General features: G+C 42.1%; 1 protein-coding gene across 2 annotated transcripts; it reads right to left on the bottom strand.

Moving 5' to 3' along the window:
* Nucleotides 1-743: 743 nt before the first annotated feature.
* On the bottom strand, nucleotides 744-9,215 carry LOC147206485 (kelch domain-containing protein 10-like). 2 transcript variants are annotated; one of them, XM_086108761.1, is made up of 10 exons: nucleotides 8,972-9,215; nucleotides 5,440-5,550; nucleotides 5,146-5,367; nucleotides 3,940-4,094; nucleotides 3,712-3,860; nucleotides 3,560-3,644; nucleotides 3,384-3,450; nucleotides 3,248-3,295; nucleotides 2,962-3,101; nucleotides 744-1,990 (listed from the first exon to the last, which is right to left on the bottom strand). In XM_086108761.1, the coding sequence occupies exons 1-10, from the start codon at nucleotides 9,054-9,056 to the stop codon at nucleotides 1,781-1,783; spliced, it is 1,272 nt and encodes a 423-aa protein (XP_085964887.1). In that variant the 5' UTR covers nucleotides 9,057-9,215; the 3' UTR covers nucleotides 744-1,780. The 2 variants fall into 2 exon arrangements, with proteins under 2 accessions (XP_085964887.1, XP_085964888.1); XM_086108762.1 differs by having other exon boundaries at nucleotides 5,440-5,532.
* Nucleotides 9,216-21,772: the final 12,557 nt, after the last annotated feature.

Below are 21,772 nucleotides of genomic sequence, written 5' to 3'. Positions count from 1 at the left end.
TTTAAATTTGCGATTTACTTTTACAAATTAGGCACTGTAGATCATATTCATAATTATTCAAGCTGTACTTGTGCTGCATCAACAGTGTGACCTGTAACCAAGGTCGGGCTCACTCTGTATTCAACACCTTGTGAAGAGGAGTTCAATAAAGCAACCTGCTTTATCTCAATCTGTGAAGACACGTGTGCCACTTCGAGGAATTCTTTGGCTAAAAAGGACCCCAAAAACAGCAGTGGCTGGCCCAAAAAACAGCGGTGGCTGGATCTCTCTCTTCGATAGATGTGTGAGTGTGTGCGTGTGTGTCTTTGTGCCAAGGCAAAACAAGCTCAAGGGAAACAATTTACAGTCATGTTTTGTTTCAGTTGGCCTATTTAAAGGGTGACAAGTCATCATTGTGCTCTTTGGTGATTATGGTGAATACCACGCTTGTCTCAGATTAGAAAATGATAGTCGTGTATGATTAAAAATCCAATCATTATTTTACTCTCTGCGTATTGACTTGAAATAATGTAGAGTTGAACTTTTTCAATTGAACGACTGAAATGAGTTGTCCACGATCCTTTGTGCCTGGAAGCGAGTCAAATGTTTTGTCTTGATTTTAAATAGTATTTCTTTGTAAAAGTGAAGTATTTGAAAAATGCGCACATTTGTTTTAAACTCTTGTGTGTCATAATAGCATGTGATATTTTAAAATGTTACTATATAAAACGATTGTGTGAAAATGTGGCAATACAACATCGCCGTTTGGAAAAACATGGTCAGCCCGACTTTTATTGCACAACAGAAATTAGAACAATGTACATCATCCCTTCATTTGAGTCGACATTTATGTATAGTGCAGTGGCATGCCGACATGCAGGAGAGATCACGAACATCACAACTGGAAACATCTCCGACATGAGCAAGGCCTGCTTTGAACACTGAAGCAGACTGGCTTTATATTAACAAATGTAGGAAAGTGACAATGTGAAAAATAAAATTGTATTACCATGCTGAATGTGTTCAGAGGTTTTTTAAAATGTGCTTTTCAAACTGTACCTTTTGACCAGTTAAAAAAAGGAGTGTGTTCTATATTACACAGCAACATTTAGTTAAAAAAATTAAATTAAAAAAAAACAAGCATACACAACACTGAGTCAACAACAGCACAGTGATTTTTAAATAACTTAGCTTAGAAGTGTAACCTGCACGCAACCAGCACTGTTGATCATAAAGAGGAATTTGAGCATTCAAAAGGCACCAGATGGAGGGGGAAAAAAGAAAGACATGAAAAGTAAAAATAAAAACTGAGGAGGCACTAAGAAAGTCACAGTGATGCCATAAAAAAAAATCTATTAGAATAATCACAGTTGCACGTTACCCTCCAAAAATAAACTGCCTACTTTTGTCAGACAATTCCAAACTCTTGCATTTTGCTTCAACACAAAAATATGAACAAGATAAAATCGAGTGGAACAGTTTGACACCAAAATTGAGACACCAGTGTTTATCTCTTGAAAATGCAAATCAAACTTGGAGGCCATAAAATCACATACTGGTACTTGACCAGATTAAAAAAAAATTGCTCCAACAGTTGGAACAGACAACTTTATCCCAACACAGATGTATAAAATAAGACACATTTACCAAATGCTAAAGGAAATGGATCAGACTGAAAACCAGAAGGCAATCTTCAGAACCCCAGTCAGTCGTTTTGTTGATTTCGTTTTTTAAACGGCGGTTCCCCAGGCAACGCATGCCTCTGTCCAATCATGGAGCGGTTCCTAGGTCAGAAAACGACTTACTTGAGCCGCTGGATGAGGGTGTGTGGAAGTCCCAGGCTGAGCAGCTGCAATGTGGGCATCTGAGCTAAATGAGGCGCCATCTTCAGTAGCTTTTCCCAGGCCAGCTCCAGCAGGCTGGGCACCACCAGCCACACCTTGTACAATGAGGCCGTACGACGATTCCCGGACATGTTCACCACACCGCCATGGACGTACATGCAGCCAGCCTGAGGAAAGATTTTTTTTTTTTTAATTTGAATTTATCGAAAAACCCCCCCACTTCAGCTCATTTTGTTGTTCCCTGAATCTGAAATCAGGTTTAATTGTTTAGATCAGGAAAGTCATCGGTGGGGTCGGGTTGAACCACTTTGTCAGTGTACTGCAGTATGAGGTCCATCTCAGATCATACTCAACGATTAACACAAAGCCCACCTCCTGGATAGTAATGAGCATCTACCAGGATGCATCCACACATTTGTAAAAGAAAAGAAGAAAACAAAAAACTAGACAGTTTGTGAGTTGCACAGCGCCCGCCTCAGTCCTGGTGTGGAATCACAGCTCACATCGATTCTGAAAACCATGAATGAAAAGCGATGATAACAACCAGCAGAATTAAGACACAGTTCTGGTTTAAACAGAACATGTGACTTAAACACTCTGATTAAAAACAAGGTTACCCACTTAACATGGGGAAAAATGTAATCAGTTAAAAACATAGCAGCTTCCAGCCAACGCATCTGAAAATGCAGGTGGCAACATATCGCCTGTGAGGTACCTCTCAAAAGTCCTCCTGGTCACATAAACAAGGTCCTGATCCCACTCATCAGTGGATAAGATGCAAGCCCGACTGGCAACCAGCGCAAAACATAACCAATTTACCTTATTATTATTTTTACAATTTTGCTGTGTCTATGTGCGTTAAAAAAACAAAAAAACAAACAAAACAAAACAGAGTCGTTGGCAACGTTAAAGAAGCCACAAGGTTACTTAAAGGATGCACAGGTGGGCTGGGAAAGGTTATTTAACAGCCACTATTGCTGTAAATTAGCCTCCTCCGAAGCCTGAGGTAGTTCGCAGCAGAGCTCTTTACTTGCATCACATAATGGAGAACAAGAAGAGGAAGGTACTCGACGACGACGCATATATTAGACCGGTATCAAGTTTTTGTTCTTATTCTTGAAGTACTAATATGACTCACTGGCGTGACAGCAGCGCAGTGGAAGTAGGCGGGCTCCGGCATGACGGCAGGCAGCTTGGTCCACTGAAAGGTGCCAAGGTGGAGCTTCCAAAGGTCAGCCATGATCAGCTGACCGTCGTAGCCGCCGCATATAAACACCTCTGGAAGGGAGGACAACAAGTTGGTGGTAAAAAAAAAAGAAGCAGAAGGTATGTAGATGTAGGTAGAGAAATAACAATGTAAAAGAATAGGATAGGAGGAGGCAGAAGACAGCGATGCGACACTTGAGCCATAGAGGAGAACTCACCATTTTGGACCTGCACACAGCTGTGACAGCGACGGGCAGCGGGATATCCTGTCAGCAAGATCAAATTAAGCAATGGCAATGATACGATGACTTTTGGAAAGAAAAAAAAATAGATTCAAAGCATGAAGGTACCTACCTAGTTTTTCATGGGGTTTGGTGACTATTTCCTCCCAGTAATTTGTCTCCAGGTTATATGCGTGAATCTAGCAAAAGTTGCAAATTGACATTTCCAAATAGGGATTTTTAGCTCCAGGTTTTAAGATGTAAAAAATATATTTACTCCAAAGTCAAGGCACCACTTTATATCCTTACCTTGTCCAGGCGATACGATGACCAGGAAGTCCCGCCTCCTAGAATGTATATTCTTCGTCCATCATGAGCTAGCTCATGTCGATACCTGACATCACACAGAATGGTGATGATGTCACATTTTTCAAATCAACTCATAGGTGCGCTCGTCTCACCTCTCCTCCGGTAGATCTGAGGGGACGTTGTTGGGCTTGAGGTGGCTCCACTCTTTGGTTGTCAGGTCCAGCCTGTGCAGGTCAGTGCTGTAAAGGTAGCCCGTCGTCCCTCCAAAAACGTACAGGCAGCCATTAATGATGACCATCGCCTGCAAAGTGGCAATGCTGCTTGTTTGCGGGCCGTCTACTAAACAAAGTCCCGTGATGACACCAGTGCGCTGGAGTTACCTGGCCGTAGATCTTGTTCGGCTTCGTTCCTCTGCAGCCCAGCAGGTTCCATTGTTTGTATTTAACGTTGCAAACGTGGACGTCATTTCCATTGTTTTCACCAAACGGAATGCCGGTGCCGCCAAACACCAGCAGGTTGTTCCCATGAAAGACAGCTAAAGCGGGGTACAAATGTAGCGATAAAAATCAGGCCGAGTTTAAGATCCGATTCTAGCGAGGTTATTGTTAGATGTCTCAGGGCGATCTTTGAGCCTGTGGTGTGGCTTGCGTTCAGAGGTTTTTGGTTTTAATCCTTGAGCTGCTTGGAAACTGGTGAAATGGTTATGAATGAAGCAATTGAATTTTTTGAGGTGAATGGCACACCCTGCCATGACTTAGGCATGCTGTCGACGAAAAGTCAAATCGTTGGCTTGTTTCAAAAGACAGATCTGCTTTTACTACAAAAATAAACACATTCGTAAATGAACACCGCTCCTAACATTGTCAAGAAAAATTGGCATGCGCTGAAAACACCGCCACTCAACTCATCTGCCTACACATCTATATATGTTTAAGCCAAGAAAATATACCCGCTTTAAGTCTCCGGTAACTGGAATATATATCCCACAGAGTCATCGCGAGGCTTTTCCATGCCGTGAGGACTATATGCTAGCCACGAGCCATGTCGTAGGCAAAACGGACTTCTTGAATGAATGCGGCGTTGTCCAATATGGCACGGCCTCACTTGGAGTTAGTTGTGTGTACAGTTTCAACCTAACTACGGGAGCAAAATAATGCATAAGACATGACACTTGGGAATTATCCACAACTGGAAGTTCTTTAAGTCGCTGCATCCAGGGAAGATGCATTTTTCGGCTTGTAGGCAAAGCTTGCTAGCTAACTGCACAAGGCCGTTGCCGGAATGGCCATTGTAAAAAGAAATAGATAAATGTGCGAAACCGAGGACCCCTTTTACAACTTTTTTGCTTCAGCTCTTGTATAATTCAATTGTGCCCAATGCAGTGTAATGAAAACATTTGCCCATCTCGCAGTATCTGCCATGCAGTTCATTGCACTCATTCACTCCCAAAGACATATCTATATGTCTTTTCACACTCCACACGTTAAACCCCAGATACTTTTCCCCCCCAATTTTTCCAAGACTTAGGGTAAAAAAGAAAAAAAGGAAAAAAAAGGGGTCTAGAATTGGCTGGTAACAGCCCTGACCTGACATGGAAGCGAGCTCTGTGGGAATGTAACCCTCAGTTTGAACCCGGTGCCAGGTGGCGGTTGCAAAATGAAACCTCCACAACTCCCTGAAGAGTGGAAAGTCTTCATTTTCTGCGCCACCCGCCTCCTCGAAGTCTGGGTTGTAGCCGCCAAACACATACAGGTGAGTGCTGTCTGCGACGCAGCGGTGTCCGCTACGGGCCGAAGGCACCCAGGGTCCTATGAACGTTCATAATGCAAATGAGGATGTGCCTCGTGACTGGAGCGTGCCGACACACTATGACGCTTTACCTTCTCTCAGAAATCTGTTGGGGATGCGCAGGTTGGGGAATGCGGGGGATAAGAGTCGTCGAGCCTGGAGCCAGCGTGCCCGCATCTTGAAGCCTGCGCATTCGAAGACGGCTACTTAATTTAGGCACAAATAATCACAATTAGCTATGGCAAGCCGTTTGAGCTTTTATTTGATATATTGATTGTACAGTATCAGTATGCCTCATCCTCACTAGTGAGACAATTCAGCAAACTAGTAGTATGACTGTACCTGGGCCTGTTATTGATGGTGCTGAGGCTGTGATTACTACAACTCCGGCACATTTTTTCCTCACTAGCAACATGGTAGTGATGGGAATTCCGGCTCCTTTTAGAGAGCCGGCTCTTTTGGCTCGGCTCCCTAAAAAGAGCCGGCTCTTTCGGCCCCCAAATGGCTCCTCAGTTTTTTTGTTGCTTAAATTAATTTACTACCAAAAATAACGTAATATTATGCGTAAAATGAATTACTAATGCAAAAAATAGACAGTATATCAAATATTTATTATTTATATGGCTTTATGTATATTCTTCTGAACATACTCAACATGGAGTGCTACAAAAATAAAAACAAAGTACAAAGACCCATATCAAAACAAGGTCAACAAAAAGTTCCAATCTCTGAATGTGTATATTTATAAGCTTTTAACTATTTACAGTAAAACAACATAAGTAAGCTTTGAATACCACACAACAAATTATAAGTTAAAATTTGTAAGTCAAGTCAAGTCAAGTCAAGTCAACAGTATTTATAGAGCACTTTCAAACAGCCATCGCTGCATACAAAGTGCTGTACATGGAGCAATTTAACATGCACAATAAACAGTAAGACAAATCGGTAATAAAGGCGGTAGAAAGCACCAAACAGTAAAACCAAGAACAAATCTAAGTCATGCTGAGTCGAATGCCAAAGAATACAAGTGAGTTTTGAGGAGGGTTTTGAAGATGGGCAGCGAGGAGGCTTGCCGAATGTTTAGTGGGAGGTCATTCCAGAGAGAGGGACCAGCAACAGAAAAGGCTCGATCCCCTCTGAGCCTCAGTTTAGTTCTTGGTACTTCTAATAAAGTCTGGTCCACAGACCTGAGGCGCCGGGCAGGTGTGTAGGGGCGGATGAGCTCAGAGAGGTAAGGTGGCGCGAGATTATTCAGAGATTTGAAAACAAATAAGAGGATCTTGAAAATAACTCTAAAATGAATGGGGAGCCAGTGAAGGGATGCCAGAGTAGGAGTTATGTGCTCCCTCTTACGAGTACCAGTCAAGAGGCGAGCGGCGGCATTCTGGACCAGCTGAAGGCGCTTAATGGAGGACTGGCTGACTCCAAAGTAAAGGGCATTGCAGTAATCGAGCCCGGATGTGACAAAGGCATGAATTACCATCTCAAAGTGTTCATGTGAGAGGAGAGGTTTTATTTTGGCCAGCTGTCTAAGGTGAAAGAAGCTGGATTTAACAACGGCACCAATTTGCCGATCGATTCTTTTGTAAAACAAAAAGAAGAAAGCAGCACCCAGGTAAAAGTTTTAACTTGTCTTTCGCGAAGATTGGCATGAAGAAAAAACAAGTGCCTCAGCTTTGAGGGGTTGATCCTGTTTCTCCTCTCTGTTAATATTTGCCCTGTTTTGGAGAATATTCTCTCTGAGGGGACAGATGTTGCGACAACACACAGCCAACACAAAATGGCTGAAAATCACTTGCAATCATTTTACCCAGTTCCTCATCAATTCTGTTCTGTTTTGCTGGTTTATAGCTTTTTGCATAAAGTGGCTCATAGAGCTCTGGGTTGTACATCTAGGCAGTTGTGACATTGCAGCAGCAGCAACAGTTGCAGACACACTAGCACCTTCAATAATAGCTGGTTCCCTTGCTTGTCTTTTCTCTTCAAATTGTACTGATGGGTGGACTTTTCTGATGTGCCTGTGCAGGTTATTTGTGGAGCCTGATCGATGGGATATTTTAACCTTGCACAGTCTACAAGCTGCCTTTGAACTATCAATTAAATTGAAATGAGTCCAAATTTCACTGCGTTTCCTATCCATTTTCTCACCTTTCCACTTTCCACCGTGTTGTTTTTTTCGCTAACTCTCGTCTCCTCGTTTGTTTTGTTTGCGTGCTGCTCAGTGTGCTGCTGTGTGTCTCTTCTCTAACCCCTCCCCCTTCTCTAAACTGCAGCGTGTGCGTGTGTGTGTAAAACCCTCCCCTTCCTCTTCTACCACGGATCTTGACCAATCACATGCGGCTTTAACCGAAGGAGGGGAAAAAAAACAGGAGAAAAAAAAAGTCGGCTCCTATTCGGACCGGCTCCCGATGAGGAGCCGGCTCCCATCGTTTACTTCAAAGAGCCGGCTCGTTCGCGAACGACACATCACTACAACATGACTCATTGAGCACAAAGTGCATACTAGTACTTTGACCTTAAACTGGAGATCAAGGATATCGAATAAATACTCAAACCGCTTGACTTATGGAAAACTCAAGTGAATTCCACAACATTAAGTACACCCCCATCTAATGAGCATCACTGCAAGTCTATTTCACTTTCCGACACCCACATTTGCGCCGATGGGCAATTCAGAGTCTTCGATGAATCAAAGTGCATGGTTTTGTCATGTGGGAGGAGGCCAGAGTCAGAGACAAGGAATATGAAATCGCCACACAGGAAACCGGAGCAGAGATTGTAATGCTCATGGTGAGGCTGGCATGCTTATCAACAGGACACGGTGCTCCATGAATGTGTGCTTTCTCCACATACTCTGGCTTCCAGACAACATTCCAAACGCATACACATAATGTCAACTGAAGACTCAAAATTGTCCACAGGTGTGAATGTGAGTGTGTATAAAGGTTTTTCTAAAGTCTACTCGAGAAAGGTTAAGGGTATTCGGCTTCGGGGTGACATTTCAGGATGACCCTAAAAACACATATCTGAGAAGGGCCAGTACACATTTTGAGTTGGTCAATATGTGAATCATCAAATTCAGAGCTAAAATAAAAAGAGATAGAACACCCTTAGAAATAAAACCCCTGTCTTGAGTATTATTGCTCAGGTCAATGTCCTTGTTAGAGAACAGGAAGTAGTGCAAAACTACCGAAATATTGAACAGCTGGACACATGCATTCAAGTGTTTAGACAAGGTCAAATTAAGTTCACACGTTAAGGTTGTAGTGCATTTAAGGTTCGTCCTGGTATTTCACCGGAATCACAATATATCCCAAATTTGTGTTGAGTAGTGTAATGCGTCCCCCGATTGATACACACCGCTTCTCATGTACAAATGAAGCAATATTTTATCGATCAGTTTGGAGATGGCAACAATAGAGCGACTACAGTATTTGGTTAGCTTCACTGTACAAGCAAACGTAACTAGCTTTAGCTTGAGTGCATGTTCCATACACTGAGACGATCATTATGTTACTTCAAACAGGTAATAACAACAACAACAATAATAATAATAATAATCATAATAGAAGGCGTGCCAGTTCCCGCTTGGTGCTTTGCGGCAATTGTGTATCGTTAACACACCTGAATCTCGACTTGAGGGCCTCCACGACAGTTTCTCGAACTTATTGATCTGATTGGAGCTTTCATCCCGCACCGGCGTAAACATGTTAATGACGCAGCGGCACGGACCGAGGGGTTTCACTTGCGGATGCGGATAGCGAGCCGCCACAACGTCGCTTTGACGAGGAAAACCATTCAAGAGGAAACGTATTGAGAAATAATACAGTTTGAGTTTGCACGCCAGCGGCTGCTGTTGTTAGTGGTGCGTTGCAGTCAGGTGATCCATTCTGACCAATCAGAGGAGACAAGACGCTATGGGTTTATGTTCAAGAGAAGCAAACTGTTGTGTACTGTTAAAAAAAAGACGCGTCATTCCATTTATTTTACGCACCAGCGTAAAAAGAGGGTTTCTTTTTAATATTTGTTGTATTATCAAGAAACGGGAAATAAAGCGTCTTAAAATTTACACTTTTCATGAGATATTTTATTTGTCATCATATATTTTGCTGTTCAGTGCAAGTTTATTACAAATATTTAGGGACTGAAAATCATTAATACTTATTTGCTAGCCGTGTTAGCTGCTTTGCAAAATGAAAAAAAATTCTGATAATGTGAGTAACAGGGTTACACTGGTTTGGTTGTAACACTCTATTCGGATTGAAAACATTTAAGAAATCTGAAAAAAAGAAGGGATTTCCCTTAGGCCGGCCTAATTAACTCAATAGTGTCGTTTTCACAAATGGGTTGCATCTATGCTGTGAGACACCAGTTTAGAGGCCAATTACTACTGTATAAAATATGTCTGTGATAAAATTTAATGGTTTAACAATGACAAGGAAGATACAAACACAGACTTAAGAAGAGTACTGTATTATTTTATCTGTTTTTCTGAACAATTATCACGTTGACGTGCATGCCCCTAGATGGCGTAGTCAAGCCACCCATTCTCAACTGTGGGATTTATATCCACGGGCCTCATTATTAGCACCTGATGAGGCTGCATTTCTCCAAAACGCAAACACAGGCTGCCAGGTGAATATTTAAGAAAGATGGAGGAAACGGACACCAGCAGAAATCCAAGGTCGCTGTAAAGAAGAAAAAAAAAGGTCCTAGAACTATTTTAAGGTATTTATGAATACACTTTAGAATCGTTGTAAAGAACACAGTTCTGGTTTTGTGAAAAGAAACACATACTGTACACCAATCCATTGTCTAATCTCCAGTAGGTCATCTGAAGTCCATCGAGACCTCAAATCTTCTGATGTTAATTCAACACTTCTATATGATTGTGTGTATATGATTCCATACTACCCAGTGTTAAAATAAGATTCAGCAAAGTGTTAAATAGTGTTGACAGTGCAGTAATAATGACACTTATGAGTGTTTAGATTAACACTGATGAGTGTTCATGTCAACGCTATTCAGTTTGGGGGAAATTCCCCAAGCCACACTACCTTAAATAAAATACATAACAAGATTTCAATTCAAACAAATGTCCTGTTGTATTAAATCAATTTCAGACAATATTTGCGATTGTCATCCCTGACCCGTTTAAGCCACTAATATCAGGACAAATCTACTCTTAACACTCTTCAATTTAAGAATAATCTCATAGGACAATTTATGAGACATAAAAAAATCGGGTGTTTGATATTCTTTGTTGGAAGGGAGGAAAATAGGGGCAAAAATAGCTGTCGTTAGCTATTTCCCATTAGGTGTTAGCATTAAGCTAGCAGAACCATAGGCAAAGTTGTCTAGATGCAAATACTCAACAATAATGCAAAGAACAATAAACAACTGGATGTTTTTTTAAATATTTGATTACTATGCTAAGCTGCTGCATGTTGTGAAGTAAACTCACTCACTGCCACCATACCAGAATCAGAATAGATTTCACTGCCAGTTCAGTGGAAAAGACATTCACAAGTAAGATTCTTTTTTTCCCATCTGATGCTTCAACATGACACATAAATAGCAATAATAAAAACACCCTGTGTCTCAAATTTGTGCATGTACGTCATATGAAAAAATTGTCTGAACAATGGCTCGTATTTTTAAAAACTCATGAGTCAGGTTACTCGCATCACTGTCCATATAAATAACAAAATCAGAGAAAGTGATAATTTTCCGGGGGTCTCTTTGTTGTTTCCAGAGCTAAATATAATGAAAGCCCTGCGGGCGAACATACCCCAAAAGTCACACTTGATTTAACAGAGCACACACAATGTGAGAGGATGTGTTTGTCGGTTTCAAATAGATTTTTTTTTAAATGGAGCTCAAGGTCTCAACAGTTTTTCTCTTCCAGACCTCTTGATTACTGCTCATTTGATCAGTGTAATTGCGATTGTAGATTCAAATCATGTGAACAGAAACCCACGTTATTGTTAAGACAAGAAACACACATTTCTGTCAAAGACTGCGGTAAAAAAAAAAAAAAAAAAGGGAGGGAAAAGGGGGGTATTAAAGATCACAACCTCAAATATCAACTGCACACTGTTGCCAAGTCCTGTTGCTATGGAGATTGCATCCTACTGCAGGTGTGAGTAACGACAGAGGAAGTCAACTGTGCTTCCCTCTCTGGCTCTTAATGCTCGACTGTATGCTACATGGGCTCAGTATGCATGTGGGAGCACATGTGAGCGCGCTTCCGTCGCAGACATGCTCGCAAACAGCCCAGAGGTTGAAACATTGAGCTTCTGTTTGAAGTCTCCCTCCATATATGCCCTCTTTCTCTATTACCCAGATCGCCCTCTCACTAATAGGCGCTTATTGTCTTTACGTACATCGTATTTTTACATTCTGCTTGGGGGGTCTGTCCGAAGGCGACAACCGAGGACCTTCTGAACTGTGCAAATGTAACTAAGCCTCATGCAGGGTGTGCAAATAAATATCTGCATGAGTCCAAATCGTGCCAGCAGACATGCAGTGAACTGAGATGGGTTAGTTATTTCAAGGAATCCACTGTAGCAGACTGGCTGGATACAGTATGTTATTCATTGCGAGCAGAAAGGCCTGCCATAATTTGTTGTCTGTATACCTTCGGTGGAGTTCATAATCTCTCGGGATTTACATTTATGTTAAGACACTGATCATGTTAATGATTTCTCACAATAATTAGGAAATAGATCAATATCGATAGGCAACACTTTTTTCTTCTCTGCCAGTTCATGTTTTCAAATAATGACTTGTACAACGTTTCTGTACATGACCACAATGCCCCATCGCTGGTGAGGTATTTTTGGAACTCAAATGGTCCTTGAGGTCTACTTGGCACCCACGGGAGCCACGGTGGTGGCCTCTGGTCTACTAGTAATGCAGATGAATTGCCCTGCGATTGGCTAGTAACAATCAAAAAATAATTTGTCATTTGTTCAATAATTATGGATTAATCATGATCATTGCCACCCGCGATCTGCTATTTTTTCAACAGTTTTCTTCAGCTGTAATTTATTGTGGTGTGCAAGTTGCTAAGGGGTGTTTCTAATAATTTGTTGATCTTATTTAGCTCACGAAAGGGGCACATTCCAATTGCTTCTTTGCCAAAACTGAATGCAAACTACAACTACAATAATTAAGACATTGCCAAGTCTAGTCAATTTTATTTAAATATCCCTCAAAAGAGTCTCGAAAATCATACCACCCAACTTTATTTAAACCACTGAATTGTCAACATATCAGCAAGTATGTCCGTATTCTGGTCTGCATTTCATGTTTCATATATGTTGTTGATTTATTCTCGAAATTTTCAACAAGCATGATGACGATGTACTGTATAAATAACCAGTGATAAATCAATGCATATAATCATGCTATATATCAAAGGTAGAATGCACAGACATCCCGAATGGAAATGGAGGGGTCCATATTTTTGCACAAGCATTACACCCTCGCATTGACTTGTCCAAGTGGATCAGATTTGGAGCTGTTGTTGCGCACTGCAGGCGGCTGCTACTCGCCCTTTGAGTCTAACCGAGGCAGACTGAGGGAGGCTTATTAAACCGTGGGCTGCAGCCTTATTCTGAGGACCACAAAAGTGCACTGCGCAACACAAATAGCTTGCTATAATCTTCACCATCATCTAAATATACAGTACAAACTGCACATGTTAAGATGTAGCAGGCTCTGTGCAGAAGTGTTATTAATAGAGGCTGACATTTTCACAGTTCATGGCTGAATCACTCTTTGCAAGCTTTGGTGAGCCTGCACATTTGTAACATGATGCATAAATATATATTCACCCAAGGCTCTGAATGTGCTCATAATTGCATTCAGAGAGAAAAGACAAAAGATTACCAACTGCAGCGAAAGAGCAATGGGACTTATTCCCCCCCCCCCCCCCGCCATTTACTTCATTTTCTGCGGTTTTAAAGCCGGCGAAGCACAAAGAAAAACAGGAAGGAGGGGTGGGGGGGAACCCGAGGTTTAAACAGAGCAAATTACTTCAATAATTGTCAAGTTTTGCATCATCCAGTTCCGGTCAAGTACAAGTCCGCCCGAGTGAAGTTTGCATGTTCTCCGACTGCTTTCTTGAGGCCCCCCCCCCTCCCCCCGCTTCCTTCCACACTCATAAAAACATGTCTGTTAGGTTCAGGTGACCAGTCCAGGGTTTACCTCACCTGTCATTCAAAGTCAGCTCGCATTATTTCAGGTTCAACCCCAATAAGGATAACAACTACAGTAAACTCCCCTCCATCACGAGGGTAAAATTCACGTTAATAGAAATATCCTATCTAAACATTCCCTATCGGCGTGTTTTTCAAGCATTTATGGCACTTACTTTAAGATTTTTAAACGCACTTTAAAATAGTACAAACATTCAAAAACAATATATTGAGACAAAAATACTGTACTTACTGATAGATGTGCTTGCAGAAAAATAAGCCTTTTTTTCCAAACTAGTAAACTTTACTCATCAATAATCATGCCCAAAGGTGGGTAGATTATAAATAAAAAGTTTTCTGTAGCCATAAAATGCAGGATGATAGAGGATTGAGAAATTCAATCATCTCTAATCTCTTCTGTAAAAGAGGCAAATTTACAGTAAAACAATCTTGTACCGCCACAAAATAAATACCGTTGAATTGTAACTGTACAAAAATAATAAGAATCCCAAATAGCAGGCCCAGGAACCTGGAACCGGCAATGGAGGATGCTTTACTGTATAGGAAATGCTTGTAGGCATGTCAGTGGCATGCAAAGAACCGTTGTTGCCCAGAAGTGAGCACACGCAGCTGATGCCCATTCAAAAACGATCCTTGATGGGGTGTGGGGGTGTAGATGGAAGATTTTGCCATTCACTGTTAATACACATCCGTCATCTGATGCACTTAGTGCTCATCCGTCCAAGATGAATGCCACTTCCAATGGTTTTATGTCCCTTGAGAAATGCAAAATGATGTGTGCCGGGGGTCCCTGCCCCTTTGTACGCCTGATGTTATATAAAAAAGTCCAAACAGGTAAGTCATTTGGTCAATTTTGCTGACTCCAACAGTGAATGTCAGAAAACGACTGTCATAAAACTGCAGACTGAAAGCTCAAGACAAAAAAAAAAAAAGCCAGGATGATGATTCTGGATATGTTATTGACAGAATGCCGTTTTATTGAAAGGACCCGCCAACAATGCTACCACCCAACGTGGCCCTGGTGAGTGATAGCCCTCTGCCAAGATAGGACGGTTAAGGCTCATTAGTCCCAATTGATGATCTTGATGATCGGGCCTGCCCGAGCAAGAAGGCAGCCCATAGAAAAGGTCAGCGTATGGATCTTAATCTGACATCACTAACCCGCCTTGTACAGGCGGCATCTGTCATGCTCCCATTTTATCTAGACATTGACTGAGTAGTGGGGGAGCCCTTGTTGGTGATACTTCCTGCAGTGCGTCCCTCCACTCCACTGTTTGATTTCTACATGAATGCAGTGCACATGGCGCAAGCATCTCACGTTGCTGCCGAACACCATGAACAATAACGCCAGGTCGACAGTCACCTTAATTTGGCGGCGATGTACTCACTAAAATGATCACTTGCAAACCATTGGCAAGTTTTGTGGGTGAACTTAATTTGTCAAGTCAAGTCAACAGTATTTATAGAGCACTTTCAAACAGCCATCGCTGCATACAAAGTGCTGTACATGGAGCAATTTAACATGCACAATAAACAGTAAGACAAATCGGTAATAAAGGCGGTAGAAAGCACCAAACGGTAAAACCAAGAACAAATCTAAGTCATGCTGAGTCGAATGCCAAAGAATACAAGTGAGTTTTGAGGAGGGTTTTGAAGATGGGCAGCGAGGAGGCTTGCCGAATGTTCAGTGGGAGGTCATTCCAGAGAGAGGGACCAGCAACAGAAAAGGCTCGATCCCCTCTGAGCCTCAGTTTAGTTCTTGGTACTTCTAATAAAGTCTGGTCCACAGACCTGAGGCGCCGGGCAGGTGTGTAGGGGCGGATGAGCTCAGAGAGGTAAGGTGGCGCGAGATTATTCAGAGATTTGAAAACAAATAAGAGGATCTTGAAAATAACTCTAAAATGAATGGGGAGCCAGTGAAGGGATGCCAGAGTAGGAGTTATGTGCTCCCTCTTACGAGTACCAGTCAAAAGGCGAGCAGCGGCATTCTGGACCAGCTGAAGGCGCTTAATGGAGTTTAATTTGATAATAAAACTAGACGGGTGCGCCAAATATTTCGGATGTACGGAGCCCTACGGATGAAAAAAAAAAAAGGGAAAAAAATTCCAGGTCGAAAAGCTGAGTTAAGTTGACAGAAAATGGGAGGGTCCACAAAATAAGCGATGCTTCCAGTAGGAAGACGGCAGTTATGTAATAGAGGGGGGCTTGTTTACGTGTCCCCTCTGAGTTCATGTTAGCTGATAGAAGACACCCTGCCTTCGCTGCTCTTCTTGGCTTCTGCCACATTGCATTTGTGTCTTTATTCAGAGTGACTGGTAATTGGCCTACTTTCAGGCCAGTGTTTGTCTCCTATGTGCATTGTACAGTAGAGAGAGGACACAAGATTTGGAAGTACAACGGTGCTTTTCAAAACCCTGTAAAATGAATTGACAGATTTGCTTCTAAATTATATACTGTATTTTTAAAGGTTGCTGAAAACATTTGCAAAGATGTCAAATTCTGTGAAAAACGACTGAATCATCTAGATGCTGAATATACACAATACCAAAAAATCTCCATTATACAAGTAGATTTTTCCAATTTATGTTTTTGGGGGCGGCCAGAACGCTGTTGCGTCACATGTACGGCGCTGTTGCGCGCTTTGAAGTCATCGCACCTCCATTGTGTAAGAATTTGAGATTATCGAATATCTGTAGCTATAGCTAGCTAGTAGTGGCAACATGCTAGTTAGCTAGCTATGTCTTCACCCGCGAAGTGCATCTTCTCTTGGAATAGTATGCTGGTATGGCCTCATATTTACAGCGAGGAAAATGCCAGTGGTATATTCCATCCACCGGATACTTTCAGCAGATCTACGGTTCAAACATGTACAGCAGTTATAGTAGGCATCAGAAAGATGCTAGATGGAGGCGCATTTTTCTTGGTCAAAGAAATGGTAATTCCTTGTTACGGTTGACAATAGATTGGCTTGTGGTTTCAGTGGATACGCTGTTTGAGATTGGAGCGATTTTGAAGCTATTTACTCATACATACTCACCCATTTTTGAGTCATTCAACTATTTATTTTTCCCCTAACAGGGCGCTTTTAGGAAAGCTTTTTTTGTCCTTCCTGTGCAAAAAAACATAATTCTCATTAAGTAATTTGAAACACTGACTCAGGAATTCATTTTCAAAAGAGGGATCATACGTGTGCACCTCTATTACAACACAACAAATTCCACCACTAGTAACACTGTATGCATGGGAACTATTAAGTCCAATAAAATATATTGTTGTTGGATGTCAAATGCTTGGTCAAATACTTTTTTGGGGGCAAATGGCAACACAGTACATCTAAACATAGTACAAATGTTCTTCTGTGTATCGTGTATAGGTAACTAACTGTACTGTATGTATCTTTTTAAGGAGCGATGATGGGTTTGCATCCACACCCACTGTTGGCCGCATCATTTAAAGGAATGGGGCCAACACTAAAACTCTCGGAGATCGAAACTGTAAAGTCAACAGTATCAGGCATTTTACTTTCAAGGTGAAGCTGACCCCAAACTCACGAGTTGAAAAGTTGACAAAGCTCAGCAAAGGACAGCTGGTAATGTTTAATCACAGGAGGAGTTTTCCCTGTGAGGCATGCAGATCTTCCTTTCACTTTGTGACAGTCACAGCCGGCCTGCTCCACCTGGACTCGCACAACCCTGAACCTCAGGCCAAAGGCACAACTTTTCACCCTCTAATGAACTAAGATTAATAAGGGGTAGGATAAGATATTGGATGAAGCAAAACGTCTGTTACTGAGATGGAGTGTTGAAGGTGAGATGAGATCTAAACATTTAAAACAATAACATACAGGCAGGTAGGTCCGCTGCATGCGCCACATGCATCCACATAGTCGTGCTACGTCCGTGAGTGAAAGTAGTATGTTAAAATGCTTTTACATCTTTCGAGATTATATTTGTACATTGTCCCATTTTCAAATATCCTACATATCCTAATTTAAGTAGAAAATAATAACAACCTTGTGCAAAAATGCGCACCCATCGTACAGTGCAGTACATTGCATATTGCATATCAAATACTTATTAAAATGCAAAATAATATCTGATGCATATTTGTATGTGAAAACTTAGTATGGTGTTGCTAAATGATAAAACTATGACAGAGGTGGATAGACGAAAGAAAGACATCAAGGTCCAGGAAATTGTTCCATGAAACCCAGCAATCTATTTTTCGCATTTCTCTTTGCTCCTGCTACATGTGTGTGGATGTCGATGTTTATTTAATTTGTTTGCGTCCCATCAGATTTCAAGCCTCTGTATTGCCATTTCAATCTATCTATCTAAATATAGACATATATTTAGGCACTTATTGTGCATAATGGTGGCTTTTTTTCTGTTGTTCCACTGCACACACTCATCCTCAATCATGCACTTGTTCTTTTGTTTCCTTTTTGGAGGCGCCACTGAGTGTTACATTCAATTACAGACCTGCTGTGGCTGCACGCGCTCCAACCTGGCGAGATGGCGAGAGCACACATCACAATGGTTTGGGCCGCAGCCAAGAGCTGGGATCTTGCCACAGCCTGGCTCGGTCCGGCTCGACCTGGATCGGCAGCGCTCCAAGATGGGCCCATCGCAGACACTCCTCCACGTGTCTCTACGTCTCCTTGGCACACTCAGGTCAGCAGAAAGGGAATGTAACACACATTGTTGGCCCCGGCGCTCTATTATTCATGTCCTGCTCCCAGAATAGCGTACTCAAACAGTACACAGTGTTTCATATGACATAGAAAAAAAACCCATATACAGCGAAAAGCTGAACATTTCCGGACCAAATAGGTGGCTTTTGTTAACAGCAAAGAAATAGCATTGATTGGCACTTTTATGAGATGATGGATATTCTTTTCAAAATGCCCCACCTGGCAGGTTATGTGCCCCGCTTGTGTGCTGTCCTGTGTGCCTGCAGTGAGTGCCTTACTTAAAAAAAGGTGGCAATTCCCTCTTGTTGGTGAATACTCACCCATCCAGCCATGAACTCTGCATGTGCACCAAGCCAGACATCCCGCCTGCATGTGACTAAAACTCGGCGGTCTCTGGGGAAGCTGGAACATCTCGGCACTGTTATACAACCAACACGTGGGTGCATTTGTCTACAATATAACATTGCAGAGATGTGAGTATCGTAGCTCCCTTTACAGTTTGGCTCGACATGCACTTTGGAACTGCAGCTGTACAGGCAGAGAAGTTGCATCGACACGTACTCCGGTACTTGGTTTACGATGGAGGTCCTAGTAGTAGTAGTATAGTAGTAGTAGTAACCTGAACTCGAAACCTTCATTTGTACAATACAGTACTGTTGAGTGCAATTTTTCATGTGGAAAAAACACACACACAAATAGAATTTGGATGTTTTTTGTTGTTGAAGGGACGGGAATGGATTAATGGCACAATCTGAAGGCAACATTGTATTTTCATGAAAAAAAAAATCTATGCCATAAATATAATAAAAAAAGAAAAACAGTCCCAAGTTGGACTGTGCCACCTTTATAATCATGATTCTGTGACCAAACTGAATTGAACCACAAGCGTGAAAAACTGTCTTACCAATCAAACTAAATTGTTCAGTCAAAATTAAGCATTTTGGATCAGATCGGCGCGGCAGTACAGTCACAGTACAGTCAGAACGTCATGTCTGGTGTGTCCACTACCCGCCGCCCCCCACCACCACCCCCCAAAACCTTGTGAGCTGTGATTGACAGGTGGGCTAAACAGTCTTGACAGCGGAGAATGAGGCTGCGTTGAGAGGGAGCAGCAGTACGAGCATGTCTGCCTGCCATATCGGAGATGACACGGCAAACCCCTGTTCCTTATTTACAAACTCCAAACTAGTTTGTACTGTAACTCAGACCATCAGGTCCTGCCAGGCCACTGTACCCCCCCTGTGTGATTATTCTGACCACAACACAACACCAAACACTCTTCCCTGCAGTTGCTCTCATTAGTTCAGAATGAATATCCATGAATTTTGTGTCAGCTGCACACTAGAGGAAGACTTAAGGGGCCAGAGAGTCCCCAAGTGCACCGTTGGTTTGTTCAAGTGCCACGCCTTCACATCTACTTGACACATCGGGAGCGTGATCGAAGAATATCGCAGCATGCAAACGTCAGATGACAAAAAAACAGGAGGCATATAGTGAACCCCCGTTTGTCATGAGGAACACGTTCCTGAATGCTTGGAACACATTTCAAAGACATTTTTCACCTTGGCATGTTGTCACTATGATATACAATTAACTTGATCAAATTGACCAATAGGGAAGGGATAATGTATGTAGAGCCCTTGCAATATGGAGAGGTCGTTTAATAATTACACTGTTGCAATTACAAAAAGCCCAACGTAGACATAAGAAATCGCAGGCCGATTGTATAATTAAACGTAGCGACAATGGAGATGCTGGTTAGCCCCACGACATCCCTGAGTCATGTGATGTGGATTCAGACAATGACAGAACATTATAGTCACTTACAAAGACTTCTTTTTTTTTTTTTTTCTGTCCAGGCTTTGATTTTGTCGAGTCGCTGCGTCTGGACGTGAGCCGTGTCTTATTTCAATTAGCAAGTTTTCCACGGTTGACATATTTTAAAAAATACTTTCGAATTTTGGGGGGGATTTTTTTTAAAAATTTATCGTCGTTACATGTCGAAAAATTCAGAGTTCTTTTCAAAAGAAAATCATGTTTGAATACATTTATTTTTCCCACAATGCAATTTAATGGCCATCTATTATACAAAGATTCTTCGCTATTCGCTATCCCCCGTGAATAGCGGGTGCAGACTGTACAGCTATTTTTCAGGAAAGCGATTTGTCTCACGGTGCAAAGAGAAAATTGTGGAGAATGAAAGGAACAGCGCATCATGATCCACCAGGTCACGTGTTAAACGTAGTGGCAGTCGCAATGTTGCTTATGTAACATCCTCACCGATGTGTAACAATGCAGTTGCTGCTGATGACAGGAAAAAAACAAAGATGGATCCTTTTCCTGTGATGTCATACGCCGCCATGTTGACGCAGTGGGTTAGCGTGTAAAAGCAAAAAAACCTCAATGTATAGGTTTGCCATGTAGAAAATGTTGTATTGCTTGGATTCTTCGATGACATCACATACTGCCTGGCTACTGTCTTCATTAGAACTGCCAAGAGGCCAATGAAACATTGGCAGATGCCAACTTGAATCAAGCACACTTTGATTTTCTTCAACTCTGCTTTTTGTCCCAACTCTACTGCATTGCAGAGCCGCTCCCGACCCAACCCAACCACTCACATGCACGCGCACACACACGCACACAAGCACACACACACACACACACGCACGCATGCACATCACTCCGTTCCTCTGAAGTAAAACTAATCCAGATTGTTAAACATGGCATCATGCTTTAAAAGGATTTAAGATGCCTGTTTAGGTTTGCTCTTCCACTAGGCTGTGACTGCCACAACTTATTTTGTCTCTACACGGCAACGGGCATGAGGGAGCCCCGCACATATAAAGCCAAGTCGTGTGTTTCTAAAAAAAAGGAAGGAAGGAGTAATTAGTAAATGTCATTTGAGAAGGGTATGGCGAATTAGAAGCGTGCTGGATCATGTAATTAGGACCTCAGCCTTCTCATGGGCGACGATGGGAAGGACACCACGGCAGGCAGCATCCTCTGTGACAGCAGCGGAAAACACCAGATGACACACACGCGTGCGCGCGCACGCACACACACACACACACACACACACACAACTGTGACAGAAAGACATTCCCGCTGGCTTATATACACACACATGCACACATGCAGGGACAGATCACACTGTGTCCAACAAGACTGACAGTGATGCCTGACTGTTTTGGCGTGGAATCCCCCCCCCCACCCCCCCCTAGCCATGTTCCACATATCTGGCCACATATCTTGAACGTCCCATTTGAAAGGCAGCATGTGGAGCTGAAGCAATGAACAATCTAATTTCTGCATGAAAAAATGTTCCCAATAATGTCAACAAAGATTTCAATTTTCTTCAGTTCGGTGTGGATTTTTAAACTTGAACTAATTTCAGCTAATTTTGCAATTAGGAATGGAAAATAGTCAACTATTCGTCATAAAAGAGGCTTCACACTGTTTAATGCCAGTCCCAGTTGAATTTACTCTCAAAGTTAACATAAAATT

This window comes from Hippocampus guttulatus, chromosome 4 (genome assembly GCF_054856545.1).
Source record: "Hippocampus guttulatus isolate MCC_2025c chromosome 4, RoL_Hgut_1.0, whole genome shotgun sequence".
NCBI lineage: Eukaryota > Metazoa > Chordata > Actinopteri > Syngnathiformes > Syngnathidae > Hippocampus > Hippocampus guttulatus.
Note: the sequence above shows the minus strand (reverse complement) of the source record. Positions and strands in the feature narration are given on the sequence as shown.

What these genes read in the sequence shown, in the direction of transcription:
- LOC147206485 (XM_086108761.1), bottom strand. Translation starts at nt 9,056, where the DNA reads ATGTTTACGCCGGTGCGGGATGAAAGCTCCAATCAGATCAATAAGTTC. An exon ending in AGAGCTCGCTTCCATGTCAG is followed by an intron (nt 4,095 to 5,145) that starts GTCAGGGCTGTT and finishes ACCCCGCTTTAG; the next exon opens with CTGTCTTTCATGGGAACAAC. An exon ending in TCAGATCTACCGGAGGAGAG is followed by an intron (nt 3,645 to 3,711) that starts GTGAGACGAGCG and finishes GTGTGATGTCAG; the next exon opens with GTATCGACATGAGCTAGCTC.